The sequence below is a fragment of the Aplidium turbinatum genome, chromosome 2, assembly GCF_918807975.1.
Source record: "Aplidium turbinatum chromosome 2, kaAplTurb1.1, whole genome shotgun sequence".
Classification (NCBI taxonomy): domain Eukaryota; kingdom Metazoa; phylum Chordata; class Ascidiacea; order Aplousobranchia; family Polyclinidae; genus Aplidium; species Aplidium turbinatum.
Window position 1 is genome coordinate 26,068,315 of NC_137473.1, and position 24,708 is coordinate 26,093,022.

General features: G+C 37.9%; 1 protein-coding gene and 1 long non-coding RNA gene across 2 annotated transcripts in view; one reads left to right on the forward strand and one right to left on the reverse strand.

Annotated features, from left to right (window-relative positions):
* LOC145765445 (uncharacterized) overlaps window positions 1-7,888 on the reverse strand; it is a 60,575-nt gene extending 52,687 nt beyond the window's left edge. The window contains exon 1 of the mRNA XM_082577266.1: window positions 7,762-7,888. Within this exon, the coding sequence (XP_082433392.1) occupies window positions 7,762-7,815 (54 nt within the window). The 5' untranslated portion in view covers window positions 7,816-7,888. The remainder of the gene's footprint in view (window positions 1-7,761) is intronic.
* A 14,426-nt stretch (window positions 7,889-22,314) lies between these two features.
* On the forward strand, window positions 22,315-23,967 carry LOC145765630 (uncharacterized). Its single transcript, XR_014288595.1, has 3 exons — window positions 22,315-22,493; window positions 22,719-22,837; window positions 23,851-23,967. It is a non-coding gene; the product is annotated as an uncharacterized LOC145765630 (long non-coding RNA).
* Window positions 23,968-24,708: the final 741 nt, after the last annotated feature.

Below are 24,708 nucleotides of genomic sequence, written 5' to 3' on the forward strand. Positions count from 1 at the left end.
ATGTATGTTAAGCACAACTTATGCAATAACAATGTAAAATTTTCCAACTGCAACCTGGAGGTAGTATCGTTTGGTGTGTCGCTTTTGGTGAAATTGCATGTTCCATTTAAAATATCAAGGATTTTTTGTCAATTCTATGTTGTAAGCGGTTCATTTGATGTGCTAATTTAAATTTTACTTCGTTTTGTTTTCCACCAAGTTTAATTTTGCAAGTAAAATGTGGCTATTGGCAAAAATCCTGCTATACAAAAAACCTAACGACTGTATGATGAGACTACCTCCAGGATGTAGCTGGAAAATTTTACATATTTTACATTATTATTGCATAAGTTGTGCTTAACATACATATCTAATCTCCGGTTAAACAAGCCAAAAATATGTCTAGATGCAAATATTGCTCATTTTACTTACTTTTGGAAATTGGGAGATGATAGGTTTGTCATAGCTATGATTGTAACAATTCAGACTCCTAGAAATTTCCTCAAATAGCAACATATTTGGCCGTGTTCTAGTAGGCCGTGCATGACTTCTGTTATTATCATCTATCTCCCATCCTGCCTGACATTTCCTTACCTCTGCAATGCTTGTTCTGTTCTCCTCGACTGTCAAATTAAGATATTTGAACTATTTCACTTGTTTTACCACCACCCTTGTAATTGTACTTGTTGACCTCTGGGGTTTGAGATATTCTGTCTTTTGCCTGCTTATTTTCATATCCCTGTTCTCCAAGTTTCCAGCCTCTGCTCTGCTTCTTCTGTACACAACACAAAGTCGTCTGCAAACAGCATATCCCATGGTGTTCTACTGCATTGGTACATGCATTGAATCAACTCTAAGAGTAATATGCAACATTAAATATGCAACATTAAAAACATGAAATTAAAAATACAAGCAACTTTTGTTTAATCACAGACAAGTTTTATTGTTTTTGCACTTTGGTTTACCACTTAACTCTCAACCACTGACATAACCCATTAAATAATTAAACACAGTTGTTTTTGTTTTTTCGTATTAGTTTACAACTTATTATTTCTTAAACACAATTTTGTGGTTGTGTCCAGCTCTCCGGTGATTTGTCACAACCTAATATCCGCCATTTTCAAGTTTTCGAGATAAACGACTTTTTGTGTTTATAGCTGTAAAATTAACAAGGTAAAACACTCGAAGTTGACTTTTGGAAGGCTGGAGCGGACAAGCAAACAAAATTTTTATAAATAAAATTTAAGCCAGGTTTTTGTTTGTTTATTAAAATATGGCGTATATTTGGTTTTGCCAGATAACTAGTTATAAAATATGTATTAGGTTTGTTTGGGTCACAGCATAAGGAAAGGCGAACTTGAAGATTTATCTTTAAGTGGAAAAATAATAGGAAAGCGGTCAAGAGGAGCTCAAAGATTCACATTTTTGCACAATTTTCAACCACAAATCAAAAACCCTACTAAAATTTGGCAAGACGCACGAGATCGATCAAACTGGAACATCATTGTACATCGAGGGCTGTATCAGCCATGATACCTACAGAGAGAGAGAGAGAGATTAGGTTTGTATGGTAAAACCTAATATAATCTCGATGTTGGCTTTATCCGCCTTATTGGTTTATTTAATGTTATGCTTTTGTATGGAAAAGCTTAATATAAACTAAATGTTGGCTTTGACCACACTATAGCCATTACAAAATTCACTTAGTAATTTATTCAATTTAATCTCTGTAATTAAAAAATTAAATTACCTAGCTTTGTATAGGCAAGGCGGTAAGGACAAAGTACAGTTTATATGATACTGAGTAATGGCCTGGACAATTCTTATCACTGCTCACTCCCATGCTTTAGCTTGGTAATGTTCAAAATAGGACTTAGTGTTTTCCAAGCTTTCTGGGTCACAAATCCAAGGCAAAAACTGTTTGAAGCCTATGGTGTGTGGAACCAAGATAAAAATTACACTGACATGCTAACAAAAGATAAATAGAACAGCAAACTAAACTTCAATACGGCTCAGGTAAATCAAATTTTGTAGGAAACAGTTTTAATATCCTTTAAGAAACCAAAGCCTGTCCTTTTAGTATAGTCCAGAGAATTCGATTTGAAAAAGCCTACACAGCAAAAATGAAGTGAAGCAGGTGTGTAGAGCCTAAGCGTAGGCTACCGGTAGACCTACTTAAAATAGCAATCTACAAGCCTAAATCAAATCTAAAGTAAGCCTTTGAATTTCTCCCAGAACTGTGTATCATTTCGTCACTGCAATCTTTGCTGATATCAGAGAACATAGGCGCCGACTCCAGGGGGTGGGAGGGCGGCGCCCCTTTGTGAATTTAGCTCGGGCTGGCTGCCTGCAAATTATTTAAAAAAAATCCTAAATCAATTGTTTCCAAGTTCAGATTTGCGTTAGTTTGACCTTCATTGCGGATCGATCGTTGCAACAAGAGGGCTGCTCCTAAGATATATATATATTTTCACAATGTCACGATTTCTTTCTATCTCTTACCAGGAAAAAGACTTGGAAAGATTCAATGACGTAGTTTAATGGGTCAAACCGAAAAGCAGTCAATTAAATGTCGAATAATTCTACAGTGAAATGATAATCTGACTTCTTGAAGAACTTTAACGAACGGCTTCTCAAATAACTCTAATTTCTGCATCAACTATACCAATTCACAACTCATAGCACAACTCTCATAATCAACTCGTAACAATCACCATAATAATAATCTCAGAATCTCAGAATAAACATTACACAAACTACACCACTATTTATAGTTGGCTGTTCAGTCCAATACCTTCGAGAAGGTTACATCATAAAGAACCATCGTTCGGTCACGTAGCATTTAAATGTAAACAACCGAAGTCTATAGAAGGTCACGTAGGGAAAATGATTCCAGAAAACACGTTACATAATACAGATTTCGTCATCAGAGGTTACTTCAGGTCATAACCGACAATAACACAACGCACCAGAATTCCATAATGAAAACAACACGCTTGTTGAAGATACAAAGCAAGCCATCGCGAGGCATTTGCACCTTGATTGTGACATACGCCCCCCCTTAGAATATTGTTGCAAACAATATAACTACACAATCAATACAAAACACACCATAAAACAATTAATTACTCAATAATCAGTTCTCATAAGCCTATCGTTGCATGATCTACCAACGATAGCTTTTCTCAAAACCATAGTCACGTTTTCTGCGAAAGTCTCCAACGTCCTCAACATCTTCAGTGCATCGGCGAGCAAGATGACCCATCTTCCTACATCGGAAACACCTCCTCTCCGGACAGTCCTTGGCGAGATGACCTTCTTTACGACAATTGTAGCAAGCCTTTTCATCAAAAGGGCAGCTCCTGGCGATGTGTCCAATCTCCCCACATCGATAGCAGTGGTTGTCACGGCAACGTCTATTTTCCGAATGTCCGCCGTCAGCAACGCACTCCCTGGGGAAATGTCCGCGTCTACCGCATCTATAGCAAACTCCAAATGGTCGTCGCCTGCCTCTTCTCCTCGGTTCATCGCGCTCGTAATATCCGTCATCGTGAGATCGTTGCTGATTATCTACAGAACAATCTCGAGCAAAGTGACCATTCTTGCCACAAGAATAACAAGTAACTTCAGAATCTCTCTCAATAACATTTCCGATTATAAGATCAACTAAAGAGTTTTGTAAACATAACGCTTTCACAGTCCCACTACAATATGGAGTTTCGATATATATCTTCGCTAACGGTCCTTGGATTGAAGTGTTATTTATCGACATCACAATTCCAGTTTTTCCCGTTAATTGACTGTCTTTAACCAAATCTCTCCTCACTATTATACCAGTAGAACCAGAATCACGTAAAACTTTTACCTTTTTGTCTCCAACTTTTCCATCCACTACTGGCAGGTGATCTTCAGGTATTATTTTTCCGCAAACATCTTCATCCGGATTCTCCTCGTCAAGCGTGGGTTCAGGAATCATTAACGCACAACCGCATCGATAAACGTCCGTGTCTTTATCTTTTCCAGACTGATTAGGTAAGGAAAACGACTTGTCCTTGCATTCCTTCGCTTCGTGTCCTTGCCTATTGCAACGATTGCACCACTTCCTCGATTCCTGATGATTTCTGTTAGTCTTCTTCCGGCAGTTAACAGACTTATGACCTAAGCCATTACAATTAAAACAACGTACTTCTCTTGGAACCGCACCTCCTTTAAAATTATTTGTTTGCTCTTCGTCATTATCGCATGACAACGTTTCTTCACTCGACAACTTTTCATCATGAGCAACTAAGTACTGTTCTGCCACACTGGCTATTTCTTCTAGATTCTTTGGACTTCTCTCCATTAAATAAACAGACAGATCTTTTGAACATGAATCTGTGAATTGTTCCTTAACTATAAGGTTTGCCAATCCGTCCAATGATTGTTCGGCCCCCGAAAGTTCAAACCATTTTAACAAAAGGTTTCTCAAACGTTCAATAAATTGACCTGGACTTTCGTGTCGTTCAGGCTTTGCCTCACGGAATCTTTGACGGTATCCATGCTCGGTAAAATTGTATCGCTTTAACAGAGCTAACTTCAATCTGTCGTAGTTCATGGCTTCTTCTTGCGAAAGTCTTGAATATACATCAAGAGCTTGTCCCGATAATAACATGCTTAGCTGGGTAGCCCACGTCGACTTCTCCAATTTGGCTATTGTAGCATATCTTTCAAATCTTAACAGATAACTATCCAACTCATCTTTTTCTTCAACAAATGATGGCAAATCTGGACGTCTAACTTGCGCCACAATAACATCTCGAGCATTATCATTACTAGAATTAGATCGCTCACCAATGTCCAGCTTTTGTCTTTCTAATTCAAGTTTTAACTTTTCCAATTCATATTGCGCTCTTCTTTCTTCAGCTTCTACTTCGCGCTGCGCTTGTTTCTCTTCAGCTTCTCGTTGAGCTTGTTTTTCTTCAGCTTCAGCTTCTCGTTGAGCTTGTTTTTCTTCAGCTTCGCGCTGAGCTTGTTTTTCTTCAGCTTCAGCTTCTCGTTGAGCTTGTTTTTCTTCAGCTTCGCGCTGCGCCCGCTTCTCCTCTGCTTCAGCTTCAAATTGTGCTCGCTTTTCTTCAGCTTCAAGTTCTGCTTTCCTTATTTCACGAACAGCTCTTCTATCTTCTCTTTCGTCAGCTTCTCGCTGAGCTTTTTGGTCCATTATCTTGTGATACTCTTCCATCACAAACTGAGACTTCTCATTACCAGTCAGCCCCATTTGTTCAGCCATGCTCCCTAAGTCTTCAATCATCTCATGTTTGACAGTATCCGCCATCTTGACATTAATTTATTATTCTTTCAATAAATCTTCGGTATTCTTCGCTTTTTCGGTTAAATTTTTTCGGTTAATCCCGGACGAGCCCCCAGAATGTCACGATTTCTTTCTATCTCTTACCAGGAAAAAGACTTGGAAAGATTCAATGACGTAGTTTAATGGGTCAAACCGAAAAGCAGTCAATTAAATGTCGAATAATTCTACAGTGAAATGATAATCTGACTTCTTGAAGAACTTTAACGAACGGCTTCTCAAATAACTCTAATTTCTGCATCAACTATACCAATTCACAACTCATAGCACAACTCTCATAATCAACTCGTAACAATCACCATAATAATAATCTCAGAATCTCAGAATAAACATTACACAAACTACACCACTATTTATAGTTGGCTGTTCAGTCCAATACCTTCGAGAAGGTTACATCATAAAGAACCATCGTTCGGTCACGTAGCATTTAAATGTAAACAACCGAAGTCTATAGAAGGTCACGTAGGGAAAATGATTCCAGAAAACACGTTACATAATACAGATTTCGTCATCAGAGGTTACTTCAGGTCATAACCGACAATAACACAACGCACCAGAATTCCATAATGAAAACAACACGCTTGTTGAAGATACAAAGCAAGCCATCGCGAGGCATTTGCACCTTGATTGTGACACACAATATATACAATATACATCAATACAGTGCTTATTGAAGCAAAACACTGGTGACAGTTTTGAAAAATGCATTTCTTTTAAGCTGTATTCGCGTGATTGTTTGTTGTGTCGTAGTTTCAACTCGATAAAGTTTGCTAAAATCGATTGAAAAATCTAACAAACGTTTGGATAACTCATGAAATGAGGATAAACATTCAATTATTCGCTTTTTCGCTACCACGCGTTTTGATTTTGAAGCTACTCCTTCTGCTCAGATGTAAGATGTGAAGTAGCCTAGGCTACTCTGCTGAAATTTTGCCGGTCACGTGACAATTTCCTGTTACTTGATTGGATAGACAAATATATTAGGTTTTAGAAAATTATTCTTGCACAGATTGGAATATGTTAGGTTTTACACACCAATTATCTCGTAAACCATACTACATTGGAGCAAAATTTTTTGTCAGGAGATGCATGAAGTCTTTAAACGTAAAAAAATGCAAAAAAGTCATTTTTGACAAAATGGCGGATATTAGGTCTACCAAAATCACGGGAGAGCTTTTTGGGAGACAATGATTTCTTGGCCATATCTCGAACTTGAGAACGGTAAGCATGAGTTGCTTTGATTGCTTTGTCCAACTCTTTCTCACTTCTTGGAGCAGAAACCCTTTCCTCAACATCAGTGACCATGCCCAAAAACTCTCTTCACAACAGCATTTTTAGCAGGCATGTGCTGTAGTAGAGCTTTGAATAATGAAAACTCCACCATATGGTGCCAAGATCTGGGACTTTCATGAGTCAAACATTCAAACTTGGGCAAAACTCTAAAGAGTTCTTTAATACACTAGTTTCCATTTGCAAGGCTTGATTGATGATACTTCTTTTGCTTTCCAGTTTTTCTACAAAAACTCGGAAATTGTTTGGACAACAAAGTTTACGTCTTTCATCGCCATCAATGTTACAAAGTTTGGGAAAAAATTGTTTCTTTATTCATATCACTCTAAGAGCATTTATTTTTTTCTTTCATGAAATGTTTGCTATGTTTGCTACACAATATGACGACACAAAAATTAAGCTTACTCAGTAATTTCAAATGGAAGATCTATGTATTACTCTATATTTGTCTGTTTTGCAGCTGCTTTAAAACTGCAACATTCTATAATCAAATTATCACAACCAGGTTTTTTGATATATTAAACGTGTGAAGTACGGTACGGTATGTCAAGATTAGTTTTCTAGTGTTTTTTTGAACAATTAAGTATAAGAAGCTGTGAGAACATTTCTAACGCTGCGGGTGTCACTAAACATTCAATTAAATGTACAAACCAGTTGTAGTTAGATTGAAGAAGTGCTGCAATCGGAATAGGTGGACACTGGACAGAGTGATGTAAGCTTGATATAGTGTGCCTTGCAAACTTTTATTTCTCATCATTTGTGCGGTTTAGATTCAGAGGCGGCTTATATTTTTGATCAATATTAAATATTTCTCATCAATAGTACAATTATTAAAAATATCAGCAATCAACTGGTATTGGAATTAAAAGTGTTAAGATAACTCTGTTGCTGTTTTCTAAAACAGATCAACAGATGTCCAAAGTTCAAGTCAACCAAGCCACGAGTATGCTATGACAAGGAACCGTTAATTGGAATAGACTTAAGAAATTCGCATCAAGTCATCTAGTGATGAGATGTCCTTGCGACAAGTCGGCCGTGGTCAGTTGTTCAGGGACAGATCGGCCACGATTGGATGACATGTACCTTTCCCCATTGACCCGAAATACTATCCCGATTAGACCAGATAATTGAAAAAGCACTGTACTTACTTTTGTTGCTGCCTCCATAGTGTTATCTCTTGTAAGTTTAGTTTGAGATGCCATGATGGAATTGATGTGGCCGTTAATAAAGCAATAAGATAAATCACAAGATAATCTCTAAATACATAAAAAAAAGCACTTCTTACTTTGTAGTAAGTTAAAAAGTACGCACTTTGATAATAATTATATGCTATGCACTGCAGCATGCATGTAAAAATATTTGGATTGGTTGAGAAGGTTAGTGCATTATTTGCCATTGCACGTTTTGGTACATGCAAATAACCATCAAAATTTGCCAAAAATATATGTTGAATTACTAAAAACAAAAATCTTATGTAAGTGCAGAACAAAGAAATTAACTTCACTAAGTATATAATACTTTGTGAAGATTTCCACAGCAATCATTCAGTGTATGAGCAGATCTTTCCAGGCTAGATTGGAGGGCAGGAAATCATCAGCCACTCAGCTGTCTCCTTGTCAATCAATCAATCAATCAATGTTTTATTTGTCAGTAACAGGAACATAGGTACATGTTTGAAATATGCAATATACACAGTACAAAAGTTCCCATACCGACAGGGAGACAACGAGACGACCATACGGTCTACTAGTCAATTGCCACCCTACGGAAATTACGATTTTGCCATTTAAAACAAGCTTACAAGAGAAAAAATAAAATAATTGAAACGTTCCCGCGCTTCAACAACAGCATACGCACAAAAAAAAACAACATATTGATGATAACGTAGGCCTAAACACAAATTTCCATGAAGCAAGCAGAGAATAATCAAGTTTTCGAAGAAACTGACAAGTTGGTTTCTGTAACATATCACCTACGATGCACTGTAGCTTTGTAAAATTAACGTTTTGATCTCTTTTTGAAACAATGAAATGATAAGTTTTTTAGCCTACTTGGTACCTCTGACCAGAGCATTAGTCCCAATACTTGCATGGACTTTTTGCCAAATTCTGTGTTTGATCTATTTATAAAATAGTTGTTGCTTGTTTGATATCTTGTGTTATGCTGATGAATAGATTAAGCATTTGTAAATAAATCACAATACGTAGACGGATACTCAATTACTCATTCATATGAACTTTGTACATATGTTTTTTTATTTCAATGTTATGTATGTCTTTTAGTTTCAAGATGTTCATTTTGAAAAATAAAAAATTAGTGTGAGCATAGTAATTTTGTTTCGTAATTATTCTTATAACCTTTTTTTGTAATTTTATTAAAGGATCCAGTGCACTGTCACATGCCTTTCCCCAGCTTGAAATACAATATTGCAAATGACAGTAAATCAAAGCGTGATACACATCTTTTAAAGTGTCTGTGTTGACATAATTTCTGAGTTCAAGCAACGCCCATGAACCTTTTGCTACTTTTCCGCAAATTTTATCTATGTGATATTTCCATGTTAATTTGTTATCTATGTAAACGCCAAGGTATTTTATTTGATCTCTTTGTTGAATACTTGTGTTACCAATGTTAATGTTAAATTTTTTTATGTGTTTTTTATTTGTTATTAGCATGTATTCAGTTTTTGAGAAATTTAACGATAATCTATTAAGCTTCAACCAGTTGTAAACTTTTTGCATTTCGGCATTTACATTGTTCTGCAAATTTATTTCACATTTGTCACTCATCGTAAGATTGGTGTCGTCAGCAAATAGTTTAACATTCATGTTTGTTGAATTTGGTAAGTCATTTATATACAGTAAGAAAAGAAGGGGTCCCAATGTCGATCCTTGGGGCACACCGCAGGTAATAGGGTGAGCTGAAAAAACTTTTTTTTTAAATTACGAATGGGGGGTCCTAATGCCTGGCAAATGATCCAAAAACATCCCAAAATTTTTTTTGGGGAGTTGGGGGCAAAAACCAGCCTCCTAAGACTAACCCTAAAACGGCAATGATAATTAGGCTACGGTACCCGATAATTTAAAAAAAAAATTGAAAAAATCCCCCGTTAAGGGATCGGACTCACCAAATCGGACTAACCGAATCGGACTCACCGAATCGGACTCACCGAAACGGGCCATTCCGGCTAATTATACCACTCAAATTGCATTATTGTCTCAAAAACAAATGAAAAGCAGTTAGCAAAGCAGCTGGATTTAAACTATCATACATACTGGTACCAGTATAAATATGCACATTTAGCATGAATTTTTTGTTGAATTTCATGTTTTTTAAGATTATGTTTGGATAAATTCCTACATGACAACAGGGCAAAAATCAGTTTTTAGCAAAAAACTCAAAAAGTAAAGACTTTAGGGTATATAAATGTATTGAATGGTGATAGGAAAGTGGGCATTCTGCATCTATAGCACCAAGAATGAAGTCTCTAGCACTTACGGATCTGAATATATGAGCAAAATATGAATTTTTGGGCGCATCGTCACGGAAACGCAGAATACCGGCGTAAGACGTCTTTGAAATTGAAAATTTTTTGTTGTAAAGTTGATTATGACCCCAAATGCAAGTTTTAGCAAATAGGCTAAAAAATCCAAAGAACTTTATTTTTTTTGGTACACCCTAGTGTGTTATCGTGTTGTATCAACAATAGTAATGTAATTATGGAACTAGTACAGTATTGCAGTTTTCGTCCCACAACCCGCACATGGCAATCACAAAAATATGCGGAACTGAATTACCAGGACCAGACGTTGTTGCGTACCAATTATATTTATTATATACTTGTTTCCAAATCGTGTTAGAGGAGACATAGACTTAAATGTAAAACTAGGCTATAGCCCAACAACCTAGCAAAATCGCCCTTTTGAAAAACGCATAAAATAACCTTTATGACGTGACAGTAGGCTATGTGTTCGCCCGCCCAGCTATTTTGAAAACTCGACGCCTATGATCCTACTTGTCAAAGGCATATTTTATTAGCCTATATGCCATTTATTTATTATAACCTATAGACCAGAAAAAAACTTCTTGCAGCAAAAACTTGGCCTTAGCAAAGGCTTAGAATAAAACTTCATTTGTACAAGTATCCATTTCAGTAGGCCTACCTTTTCAATATAAAGTTGCATTCATAGACACATGACTTTCGGGATATTTTTCTTGTGATGTAGGCCTACTGATTCACAACTGTTTTCATTGAGTATTTATGTCTCCCTTAAATTAACACAGTTCATTTCAACCTTTGCTTGCGTTTTGAACTTTCGTGCAATATGAACCGATTGAACTAGACAAGTGCAATTATGACATCATAATGGTAAACAGGGCTGAAAATAAGTAATTTGCTAATTGAAAGCTTTTGAGAAACGATTTCAAAAATATTTTTATCGTCGAATATCTCGAAAACTAGAGCCAATTCGAAAAAAACTAAGTGCATTTTCGGAATCAGGGGCCCTGAAATACTCTAAAATGACTCTCATCTTTTGTGCCAAAGTTTTGTTGTTGGTCTATCCAGTGCCGGTCTTTGGGATGTGCAAACCGTGCGATCGCACAGGGCCCGCAAATTAGGGGGCCCGCAATTTACTCAGAAAATGCAGTAATTTTGTCATTTTCAAAGGAAAAATTCAACAAGTGAATTCAGCAAAGGAATTCGCAACAAGAAAACATAGAGACTCAACGAATTCAACCTATTTCGTCGCCTGAATATTTCGTACCCTGAAAAGATCGAGAAAAAAAAACGACATAGCCGAAATCGCTGATCGGAGTTGCCGCAAACATTTCAAAATTTCTCGATCTTTTCAAGGAACGAAATTAGTCGAAATTTAATTTTGTTACACGATTTCAGGGGACGAAATAGGTTGCATCCAGACTCAACATACTGTAGAGACATAGCTTTATTTCCGAAAAATGCCAAAGAAAGCATGATCTTATCCTTTTGCTATGCCACCGGACAGCACCATTTCACAGTAATATTCATACCTAAATTTTTGTTGAACATGCTCTCAGAATGTCCCAAACTCAAAGTAATTTTTCAAAATTTTCTGGGGGAGGGCCCCCAGACCCCCCGTCGCTGGTTGTCGTCTTTGGCGATCACGCCGCTACCGCCGCCCCTCCCCTTTCAAAGTACCTAGCTACGCCACTGAATTGGATTATTGTCATTGGGGACCGCAAAAGCATATTCCGCACAGGGCCCGAAAAACCCTAAGACCGGCACTGGTTTATCTATGTTATAGATTCACTCAGTGCGAAAAGGCTGTAAAATCAACTAAAACGACACTAAAAGCATGCACTATTAGTGACTCTCAGACTTGGAGTAGGGTGAAGATGTTCCACGTGGAAGTTAACAGAGGAAGTGACGTCAAAATCACGTGGTCAAATTTTGAGAAATCCTCTCTTCAGATAGCCTACTGCTAAACCACTTCGAAGTTTACTAATTTTTCAGAAAAATTCAGAATTTCTCCTTGGGTGAACCAGGGTCAAAGGTCAAAACCCAACAAAAATTTTTGGTTTACAAATATCAGTGAGCAAAATGGAACATTTTTCCAAACTGACAAAAATTTTAAAGAACATCAAGGAAAATGAGCCACCCTAATGCGCACGCGGAATATCATTGCGCGGAAACCACTTAAATAAATAGGTTTACATCACCTATTGCACAATCGAATGAATGAATAACGGCTCACAGGGCTTAGGGACGTCGGAACTCTTTTCCTGTGACCCCAGCAGTGCCGGTCTTAGGGTATTTCGGGCCCTGTGCGGAATATGCTTTGCGGGCCCCAATGACAATTATCCAAATCATCCAATTCATTAGCGTAGCTGGGTATTTTGAAAGGGGAGGGAGGTTTGAGGGCCGGCGGGCGAAGCCTGACGGCGTGTTCGCCAAAGGCGACCCCCAGTGGCAGGGATCTTGGGGGCCTCCCGCAGAAAATTTTGAAAAATTACTTTGAATTTGGTGCATTTTGAGAGCATGTTCAACAAAAATTTGGGTATGAAACTGTCTAACTGTCTTTATGTTTTCTGCATTTTCTGAGTAAATTACGGGCCCTGTACAATCGCACGGTTTGCACACCCCAAAGACAGGCACTTCCCCCAGACCAGGGTATTGGTATTTCATTGAATTAATACTCCTTGTTGAATTGGTATTTCATTAAATGGATAAAGGAAAATTGCTCTCCTGAATATTTTACGTCATTCTTTTTCCTTACAGACTGGCTACTTCAGCGAATCAGCAGGCAGACATCAAGTAGCCTACGCAAGTTGAATACCGGCAAGCTACTAAGAAGATTAGTTGGTTCCTTTTCGCCGCTTCCTATCGTCTGTTGTATCGCATCTGTGATCGCACTGTATATATTGCTTGATATCGCAATGGGCGCAAATAAAAACCTGATGATTGGATGGTTTTAAACCAACCATAAAAGTCGAACCAGCGTCGCTTGATCTGATTTGATTGAATCTTTATCCTCGGACTGGGAAAGCTTCTTGCAGAGCTTAATCCTGGCAGTTTCGCATACTTGTAGAGGCTTTGATCACTGACGCAGGCCCGGTCACCGAGATTGACAGAGTGAAGTTTCCGATTGTTGAAGTCTTGTTGCCGGGGAACTATTCCATCCATTAGATCAGTGGTTCCCAAACTATGGGTCGCGACCCAAACATGGGTCGCAAAGAGTCAGAAAATGGGTCGTGCAGAGACGATCTAAATCTGCCAAAATCGACTGCTGTAAATTAATTTATAAATAAGCTTTTTTTTCTTCTATTGAGCATCACACGCTTTTATTTGGCTTCTTCTTATCAAAATCAATTATGGCAAGCAGTTTTACCGGCATTCAAGTCACTTCCATCAATAAATCACAGTGCACATAAATTATTCTTTAAGTTGACAATTTAAGATTTCTAAACTATTTTTTTTATTTAAAGTTCATTTTTATCTGCGACCCAGGTGCTGGCAAGCTGCTATGTACAGTAGGCTGTGTTGTAAAATGTTGTCAAACGAATCCTTAAAGAAGAACAAGTTAAAGAGCCATCCGACGCATGTAAAAAATAAGCGCATTTTTAAGCACCGAGAAGAGGCACTGGAGCCAAGCCGGTTTGACTCAGCAACGAATCTAGCACTTTTACTTAGACTCTGAGCAAGAGGAGCTACAGTAGACCATCCTTCAACTGGTTGTCTGTGTCTTGTTTATAGCAGGCAAAGATTGCAAAAACAGTGGAGTGGTAAAATTGTTTATATAGGTTGTCTGTGTCTTGGGTCGCGAGATGTTCACCAAACTCAGATTTGGGTCGCGCTCAAAAAAGTTTGGGAACCACTGCATTAGATGCCGCTGAATGGAGAGCAGTCCTTAACGTGCGTTGCTTAAGCGCACACCTCGTGAGTCGAACCAGCGCCGCTTAATCTTGAAGCTTCTTCGTTCCAGAAGTGACGCGTTAACCAATTAACGAATTCACGAATTGAAAGAATAAGAATTCACGAATTGAAAGAATAAAAACACTTGATAAATCAACAATGGACAATCAACAATGGATAAATAGTTAAACCTAAATAGTTCTTTTCGTCACTAAATTGTTCAAAATCAAAAGATGACTGGTAGACTAGAGATGCAGCGAACCCAAAATTTTTATCCGCACACCGCACCGCAACTGACTCATCTATCCGCGCACCGCACCGCACACCGCAATTTATCTGGAACTTTGACACTGCACCGCACACCGCAAATTACAAAATTTAAAAAAAATATTTTAACGAGTTATTGTTTAGAAAGTCAATTGTAGGAAAAAGCATCCATGGCATATAACTGGTAACCTAGTACCAATACAGTTGTGCACTAATTGGCCAGGCTAACCAGATCATATTCTCTTATCAGCAATGCATCTAAGTTCTAAGACATAATACAAACTAAGACAAATAGAATGTTCCTGGATCCAGTATCAGGACTTTTGAACACTTTTTGTAAGCAATAATGCAATTATAATGCCAGTGGCTATATGAACTACACACACAAGAGTAAAACTTATAGCCTGAACTCACTGGGCTAACTGATATAGTAAATAATGCGGTAGTTGCGCTAGGCCTATAGCCTGGTAACTGAGCTTATCAGCTAGGCTACTAACCAAAAACATTCGTACAGCTTCCCTGACAAGCAAGCCCTAAAACCCTGTCAACTGCAAGCCATTTGCAATTTGCATTTGCATAGCTTTCCATCTTAGGGTTTCCGAAGGGAAAAATAACTGATCCGTGTTTCCAATTTAAATTTGAAGTTTCATAGCTGATTCTTGAAAAGTTGAAAGTTTACGTTTACGAAAGTTTAATTTCTTGAAAGTTTACGTTTACGAAAAATTAATTTCTTGAAAGTTTACGCGGCAAGCGGCGCGGCGCGGCTTTGTCATTTCAACCTTCCACGCGGCGCGGCGCGGCACGCGGCGAAAAAGTCAAAAGCGGCCGCGTACGCGGCGCGGCGCGGCGCGGCTTGCATCACTATGGTAGACTACTGCATTTTGAGAAAGTAGTGCTGCCAGATCTTTTTGTATCGTATTTATTATCGTTAAAATTGTTTTACTTCTGTGGCCTTATTTTATTTTTTTACATAAATTGTCTTATATGATATAACTCTAATTTCGATCACAACTCATATATAATAGCACAAATTTTCATCAACTCGTATTCAATAACTTCAACTTTCAATCAAAAAAAGGGTCAAATAGAATAATTTCTAATTTCTATAATTTTCTAATATAATTTCTATAAATTGTATAATTTTTAACTTCAACTCTCAATCTAGAAAAAGGCCAAATGTATAATTTGTAAAGCCAACAGAATCTAAAAAAATAAATAAATCTGTGGAATCTGGCATTAAAAAGTCTAATCTGGCAACCCTAGCACACGACCACTCAAATGAACAAGTGACGTAATTGAATCTTCGATAGCGTGGTTCGTCCGAAATGAAGAAACTAGAAGAGATTTCTTTTGATATGACGACAGTATCTGCTCTTCGCTGCAAACCAAGAAAAAATGGCGTTATGGATTTGTGATGAGCCAGCAATGGCAAAGTCAGTTTCCCTAACGGCAAACTTGTTATTGCAGTAAAATTAAAAAGTTAGATTTAGTTAGATTTGAAGAGAAATTTTTCTACGAAAACAAAAAGGTAAGATGTTACATTTTCTATCATTGCAAGAATGGTGCTAGTGGTACAAAATTAACCAGTGGGAACCTACAATATTTTTGTTTGTTTATTATAATTTACACCTGCACGCATTCGATGGTATTTTAGCTGTTACACGCGTTTGTCGGTTTACCTATATGTTTGCAGTTTCTGTATGAGAATAGTGTGATCAACTGTGTCGAAGGCTTTAGCTAAATCAAGAAATACAGAGCAAGTTGTATCTTTATTATCTAGGTTAGGTAAGATGTTATCACAAACGTTGTGTAGAACTACAAAGGTGCTCTTCCACAAGATGCCCTCCCTGTTGGTCAACCGGACAAAATGATGACGTCATATTAGGTCACGCTTATTGGAACTATTATAAAGGAGGAAATGCGGGGTGGAAATGCAATGAAACACACCAGAAGGAAATTGTCTCCCATTTATGGATTTGTTGTTCAATTTAAACAGATTTGCTATCGTTGAAAAGCACAAGCATAGATCTAACCAACTGAATTAATACCAAGTCCCAAAATACTACTAGCTCCATCTGGTGGCCACCTAAACTTGACCAAATTCAAACCATTATCAAAAGTTTATTTACAATGATAAAAGCATTAAACGACAGCCAATTAAAAAAACATGTTACTGTTTATTGAAGGGCTAACTTTCATTTTTATACCTTATTTAATATATGAGCAATCGTTGTTCGAACACAGCCCCCCCAACGAAGCTTTTGCCCAATGCATTTCAATGGCGAATCGATCGTCTTCCAGTTCACGCCCTGCATGTTCACGATAATTAATTGTCTCCAATTTATTCATTTCTTGCTCAATTTCAACAGATTTGCTATCGTTGAAAAGCACAAGCATAGATCTAACCAACTAAGTTAATACCAAGTCCCAAAATACTACTAGCTCTATCTGGTGGCCACCTAAACTTGACCAAATTCAAACCAATATCAAAAGTTTATTTGCAATGATAAAAACATTAAACGACAGCCAATTAAAAGAACATGTTACTGTTTATTGAAGTGCTAACTTTCATTTTTATATCTTATTTAATATATGAGCAATCGTTGTTCGAACACAGCCCCCCAACGAAGCTTTTGCCCAATGCATTTCAATGGCGAATCGATCGTCTTCCAGTTCACGCCCTGCATGTTCACGATAATTAATTGTCTCCAATTTATTCATTTCTTGCTCAATTTCAACAGATTTGCTATCGTTGAAAAGCACAAGCATAGATCTAACCAACTAAGTTAATACCAAATCCCAAAATACTACTAGCTCCATCTGGTGGCCACCTAAACTTGACCAAATTCAAACCATTATCAAAAGTTTATTTACAATGATAAAAGCATTAAACGACAGCCAATTAAAAGAACATGTTACTGTTTATTGAAGGGCTAACTTTCATTTTTATATCTTATTCAATATGCGCGCAATCGTTGTTGTCAAACAATGACTGCTGACTTGTTAGCTAGCCTAACTGAAGGTCTTTTCAAGTTTAATTATCTCTGCAACTTCTTGGTTGATTTTGATAATTTTTGGTGTTTATATGACTACAATCAAATTTTCTTCTTGGTTCTTCTAGAATTAGCTTTCCTCCAGGCCTTAATTTTGTTTTATGAGTCCATTTTTTGATTTGGGCCTGGAGAGAGAAATTTTGCTGCTTACTTTGAAAAGCGCGAGAACTTTTTTTTGTCCAGGACGGGTGCAACCTAGTTCGTACGCTTGCCAGATGTTTAGTCCCTGAGATCTTTCGTCCCGACGTTTCGGCCCTAGGCTTGCGAGATGTTTCGCCCCTGAGATCTTTCGTCCCAACGTTTCGGGCCCACAAGACATCGGCTACTTTGGTTTGGTGGAAAGTGCATGATTGAGAGTGGCAAAACACCGCGACCGAAAACAAGTTTTGGCAAGGACCGAAACATCTTGGGCAGTGTTTGTTTGTTTGTTTGTTTGTTTATCTTTATCCTGCATTGCGGGAAAGCGGACTTGAGCGCTATGCATCGGTGTACGCCTTCCGACGTACACCTGACCCACGCTGCAGCCGACGACAATGTCTGTTTCCGGTTGTCTACTCTGCTTATGACTTTAATTTGGAACTACCCATTACTCGAAATCGATCACTGGGTAGAGGCAATTATTGTAAAGTTTCTTGTCCAGGACTCGTAATGGTTTTGTTTCTGGCTTCCTGTCAAGCTGTTACGGGCAATTTCAAGTGTAATCTACCTTGGAATTGACTTTAATAAGCGGGTGTGCCTGTTAACCGTGGGCTTGTGTAACGCCATAAAGCTGCTTTTCTTCTATGCATTTTCTTTCTTTTTTTTTCTTTTTCTTGTAACATTTTCTTTTTTTATTTTCCCTTTATATCTTAAATTTTTCTGAAGGTGTTGCGACCGTGCCAAATTTCTTTCAACTTAATAGCTTACTTCGATCGGTCTCAAGCACATTTTAACGTTCGCGTTTTGTCGCATCTACCCTTTTCTCGACCTTTGCTATGCTGACGTGTATTGTTTTGATATGATGGTCAGAAATAAAAACAACTGAACTGATCCTGCCCAGTGTCCGATAGGCTACAATTGTTGTATGAAAAACGATCGTGTTATTTTATTATTTCATAACTTAGGCTACCCATTACAGTGCAAGAAAGATAACCTAGCTTGGAACCACATCAAAGAATTTTGCATGACCCACTGTAGGTTAAAGGTTTCTTTTTTGAGTCACTGATAGTGATATTCTTCTGTAAGAAACATACCCAGCAAACATTGATTGCTGGGCCAGCGTCGGCTATATGCTGGGTATGTTGGCACAAGGCTGGCAATTTTGTCCAACATTTTGCCAACATTGCCAACATTACGCCAACAATTTCAATACTTCTTATTATGCGTTCAAAAAGGTCTTAAAGATTTTGTTTCAGGTTTATTTGTTTTAAACTGTAAAAATACTAACACAAACCTCTTTTCATGTGGTATTGCTTCAAAACACAGTTGTGTGATTGGCTGACATCGGTCAGAAGCATTGCCAGCGTTGTGCCAATTCATAACAATTTCGGGGTTTTCTTCAAAATTATGCAAATGTATACCATCATTTTGCTACAATTTTACATTTTAATAATAGGCTATCAATGCTGTTATTATTTTCTGATACCGTACAAGTATACTATGAATACTTAAGACCAGCGTTGGTCAGAAGGGTAGCCAACAGTTTGCCAACAAAGTAGTTTTATTTTGGTTTGTTTATGCCAAACTGAGCAGAGGTCTAGAAAAAGGCTGGAGCAACAAAACGCGAACGCGATAACGTGCTTGATACCCAAACAGTTTAAACTTTCCATTAGCCCTACACGTTTCCACAAAATAAACAATTGCAACGTCGGCTATATGCTGAATGTGAGGGCACAAGATTGGCAATTATGTCCAACATGTTGCCAACAATACGCCATCAATTTCAATAACTTATTTCTTATCATGCGTTCAAAACGGTCTCAAAGATTTTATTTCAGGTTTATTTGTTTTAATCTTTAAAATTACTAACACAAACCTCTTTTCATGTGGTATTGCTTCAAAACACAGTTGTGTGGTTGGCTAACATCGGTCAGAAGCATTGCCAGCGTTGTGCCAATTCATAACAATTTCGGTGTTTTCTTTAAAATTATGCAAATGTATACCATGATTTTGCTACAATTTTACATTTTAATAATAGGCTATCAATGCTGTTATTATTTTCTGATACCTTACAAGTATACTATGAATATTTAAGACCAGCGTTGGTCAGAAGTGTAGCCAACAGTTTGCCAAGTTTGTTTATGCCAAACGGAGCAGAGGTCTAGAAAAAGGTAGGAGCAACAGAAACGCGAACGTGATTCCGTGCTTGATACTGAAACAGTTTAAGCTTCCATTTGCCCTACACGTTTCCACAAAATAAACAATTGCAATGTCGGCTATATGCTGGATGTGAGGGCACAAGATTGGCAATTATGTCCAACATGTTGCCAACAATACGCCATCAATTTCAATAACTTATTTCTTATCATGCGTTCAAAAAGGTCTCAAAGATTTTATTTCAGGTTTATTTGTTTTAATCTTTAAAATTACTAACACAAACCTCTTTTCATGTGGTATTGCTTCAAAACACAGTTGTGTGGTTGGCTAACATCGGTCAGAAGCATTGCCAGCGTTGTGCCAATTCATAACAATTTCGGTGTTTTCTTTAAAATTATGCAAATGTATACCATGATTTTGCTACAATTTTACATTTTTATAATAGGCTATCAATGCTGTTATTATTTTTTGATACCGTACAAGTATACTATGAATATTTAAGACCAGCGTTGGTCAGAAGTGTAGCCAACAGTTTGCCAAGTTTGTTTATGCCAAACGGAGCAGAGGTCTAGAAAAAGGTAGGAGCAACAAAACGCGAACGCGATAACGTGCTTGATACCGAACCAGTTTAAAGTTTCCATTCGCCCTACGCGTTTCTACAAAATAAACAATTGCAACGTTGGCTACTTTATTTCAGCTTCACTGGATTTATTCTTTGAAAATATTAATAGCCAACAATAAAATGACTCTTTAACTAAATGACTCATGTGGTTTAGTGGAAAAACACAGTTTCTTTCGCATACCGTATTCTTGTACCAACAACGCCATGATAAAAATCGTTTGTTCATATTCAATTGCTTCAGATAATTTAGTGCAATAAATGTCTTGTGATTCAGAGAACACTTCCAGAAAGTTTAGGCTTTGGCGCCTGCAATACCCAACTAGCATAATCCGTTCTTTTTACATTGATTCAACGTCTGCAGACGTTGGTAAGGTAACTAACAAGCGATAAACTTAAAAACGTGGTAGCTAATTCAAGTTGCCAGGTCTTCATTTTTTTCTTGTGTTCAACAAAAGCTTTTTTAATTTTCAAGTTTAACTATACTAAAATGTTTTGTAATATTTTTGAAAACATTTTTTCAGGACTAACCTCAAAATTTGCGTGCAGTTCAAGAAAATTTAAAACAACTTGTAAGCTTAATCGAATTCACTTGTTGATGTTTAGTAGCGCTCGACACAGCAGCATGATTGTGGTGATCATGTAATCATTGAGTTGCGGCTGCACTGCCGCCGCGCTGCTGACCTGTCTGCAGACGCTGAATCAATGTAAAAAAAATCGATTGATGCAGTATCACTTGTTGATTTTGTTCTGAGAGCAGTCTCGCTCACTGTCTGATTTTGACCACGTGGGTGAGATTCTCGTGTCGCCAACAAAGGGGCGTCTTTACTTTAAATGTAGCAAAGCTTGCACAATAGGCCAGCTTCAGGAGCAGTCATGTTGCGTCGAAATCTCTCCTCAATTTCTTGAAGCGAAATTTCACAAAACGATCGCTACTTTTACTTTCAACGATGCGGTGAATCGTTTTTTCTCCTCTCGCGGTGCATAGAACAATACTGCAGGCACAATAATTGTTGTGAAAACTCCATTATGACGTCACTACTTAAACTTTGACTGGGCAATATGACGCGTTGAAGTGAAGAGGCAACAAAGCTTTAGAATGCGGCGATGTGTTATATCAACGTGAGGAGATGCAATTTAGCAGAAGAACTTGGTTTTTTTATGAAGGAAGACAAAGGCCATGACTTAATCCTTTGCTAAAGGGATTATGACGTCACTCGATTCACTTCGACTGTTCAATCATGGCGGTTGTGCTCAATACACAATTACGTGGAGAGCCGAAAGCACAATGCTTATGTGAACAGCGCTAAGGGGAATTTTCGCTTCTTGCATCGAAAATATAAAAAATCGAATTCAATTGAGATAGGCCTATTACGGCCGAAATAAGTTTTAGAAATGATCAAAATGAAACTATAGGAATGACTTACGACAATGTTTATGAAAACCTGGTAAGTAAATGTCTTTTATTCATTGAACCTGAAATAATTGTGTAAAGTCGTTTTTGTCACTAGGCTACGTTTACACAATTTAAAGAAAGTTATAAAACTCAATTTAGAGAAAGTTATAAAACTCAATGACCAATGGAAAACTTTCATATGAAATATTCTCGTGACAAATTTAGTGCCAGTGCTCCTAGATGAGTGCTAAGAAGATATCAGCAAAGTAGCAGAGCTTGTGATGTCCCACAACATGTGTAGGGTTCTGCTCAATCTTTGATTTTGCTGCTCCGGCAGTGTTTGCCTGACTGCTTGAATGTGTTTGTATTTTTATGTCGTGTGGATAGGTCTGTGATGGTTGTAGAGTATTTGCAAATGTAGCTTTCATTGCCGTCAACTGAATAATAATAATAATAACATGTTTTATTTTGCGCCCATTTCGACAGCATAGCCTACAGTAGCCTACACTGCGACCTACATACGCAACAAAACAGACGACTGGAATCCCGAAATAAACTTTAAACGTTGGCTGTCATTTGTAACAGTCGAAAATGTCTGTAACAAGTGCTGAAGCTTTTTAATAGGATGGATGAAACCCCTGTCATTACATTCGATTTACATTTTGCAGGTCGCAAATTTAAGTCAAGTTGTTGGCAAAAATGCAAGCGATTGTATCAGTGAACTTATGTCAACTATTATTATCTAACACAACACAGTTCAAGTCATGTCGAGAACAAAGAAAGAAAAGAAAAAAACATCGTGAAGTCTAAGCACTCGTTTGATTGTTTAAAAAAGAATCTGAAAAAAGTTGTTCTTGGTGAGTACGGATAAATGTTTCTACTACGACTAAATGATTATGTCATAACTATGCCATTTTGCTCTTTTGATTAATGTATGATGTAATTGTGAAGAGTATTGAGTAATGAATGAAAATGTTTTAGTGGTGTACTCGCATTGATGTGAACAACGAACATGGTGGTTAGTAGGCTATGTCGGCATTTATATACTGATTTAACACTTCTTTTTTTACTTTCATGATTAGACATGGTGATGGCGCACGACAAAGCTGCTGCCGTGCAGCAAATTGATGAAGAGTTTCAGAGTGATTTCGAAATTGGAAGGACAGGCAAGGTGGCTGAAAACGGCAAAAACTAACTTTTGGTGAGCTTGTTATATGTTTGAATGACAACAGCGCATGTGTTGCTTTAGTTGTTGAATAACTACTGTACACGCAATTAGAATGTATTGGAACTTGATTATTACTCTGCGTGGCGCAGAATCGAATGATAAGTTTTTTGTCACGCACGTTGGAGAGAGGGATATTACATTGATATTGCAGATTGTCAATTAACTTCGTAGTATCCTGAACGACAACTGATCAAAATCCTACACAGTGGCGTAGCCAGAAAAATGTTTTGGGGGGGCCAAATATTTGATGAATTGAAGAGAACAACAAAGTGTTTGATTTAAAGCCATCGCCACTTGATGTGCAGTGGCGTATCCTGGTGGGTTGAAGCAATAAAACTGGTAGCGGGGTTAGAGCGTGCCGAAGGCACGCGTATTCTAAGGGGGTCCGGGGGCATGCTCCCCCGAAAAATTTTTGAAAAATCACACTCAAATAATGGATTATAGCGCTTTCTGAAAACACTTTTAGGGTAATATTTGTATGAAATTTATTAGCAGATAAACAGCTATTAACGTATTAAAGATAGCTCTTACACACGAACTGGCAAAAAGTGCGGCTAAATTAGAGAACACCAAAAACACAGCTAAACAAAAACTCAATAACTACACAAAAGCCCAACAGAGTAAGCCATTCTGAAATTGCTTCCACAAATTAGTTCAAAGAAATGTAAATCGCGTAAATTTTAGGCGATTTACGATTTGGAAAATTTATTGGTGTCTTTCTGTGTGCCTTTCTGTAATTTCTGTTTCTTGTGTTTTTCTGTCTTTCTGTAAAACAAGTCCTTGGGGGTGTTAATAGCCAGATGTCTTGGAAAACGATATAAATTTCTACAAACTTTATTGCATTTACAACAAAGGGCTCAACTTCGGAATCCAAAGTTTGAAAATTTGGGGGGGCATGGCCCCTTTTGCCCCCCTGGCTACGCCTAGGATTCCTACACTGTTGCCAAACAGCCCTCTTGAATTAAATATTTTTGTTTCATTCGCAGGAATTCACAATGATAAAGATACACAAGAAAAAGCTGCTGATGTGCAATGAATCTCCATCTATCAATACGATTTGATGTGGCTTGTTTCTAATAAATGTGAAAATATACGAAGCTCGGCTGTTACTTTGCTTTGTCACAAAGGGAGAAGTGTTGCTTATAAATCCGTGTTGCTGCTGTTCTTTCGCCCAAGGATTAGCTAGGTTCAACAATAAACTTTTGGTGATGAGCGAGGTTTAAGTACAGAGACGTTTGGCAAATGTAGATGCCAATGCTGTTCAGATGTTTTATGCACCAGCTTGCTTCGCATGGCCAACCTTGGTCAAAGCGCGGGCATCACAATAGTCAATAGATCAGATGAAGCAGCATCATGGTGCATAAAAGTCAACCAGAATTTAGGCGCCAGATGAAGCAAAATGGTGCACAAGCCATCTTGCCAACGTTGGCCAGATACAGATGCCAACGTTGGCAAGATGAAGCAAAATGGTGCATAAAACATTTTGCCAACGTTGGCAAGATACAGAAGCCAACGTTGGCTAGATGCAGAAGTCGTCGTTGGCTAGATGCAGACGCCAACGGTGGCAAGATGCATACGCCAACGCTGGCCAGATGCATCCAAATGGTGCATAAAACATTTTGCCAACGTTGGTAAGATGCAGAAGCCAATGTTGGCTAGATGCAGAAGCCAGCGTTGGCAAGATGCAGACGCCAACGCTGGCAAGATGCATCCAAATGGTGCATAAAACATTTTGCCACCGTTGGCAAGATGCAGAAGCCAATGTTGGCAAGATGCAAAAGCCAGCGTTGGCAAGATGCATAATCCAATGTTGGCAAGATGCAGAAGCCAACGGTGGCAAGATG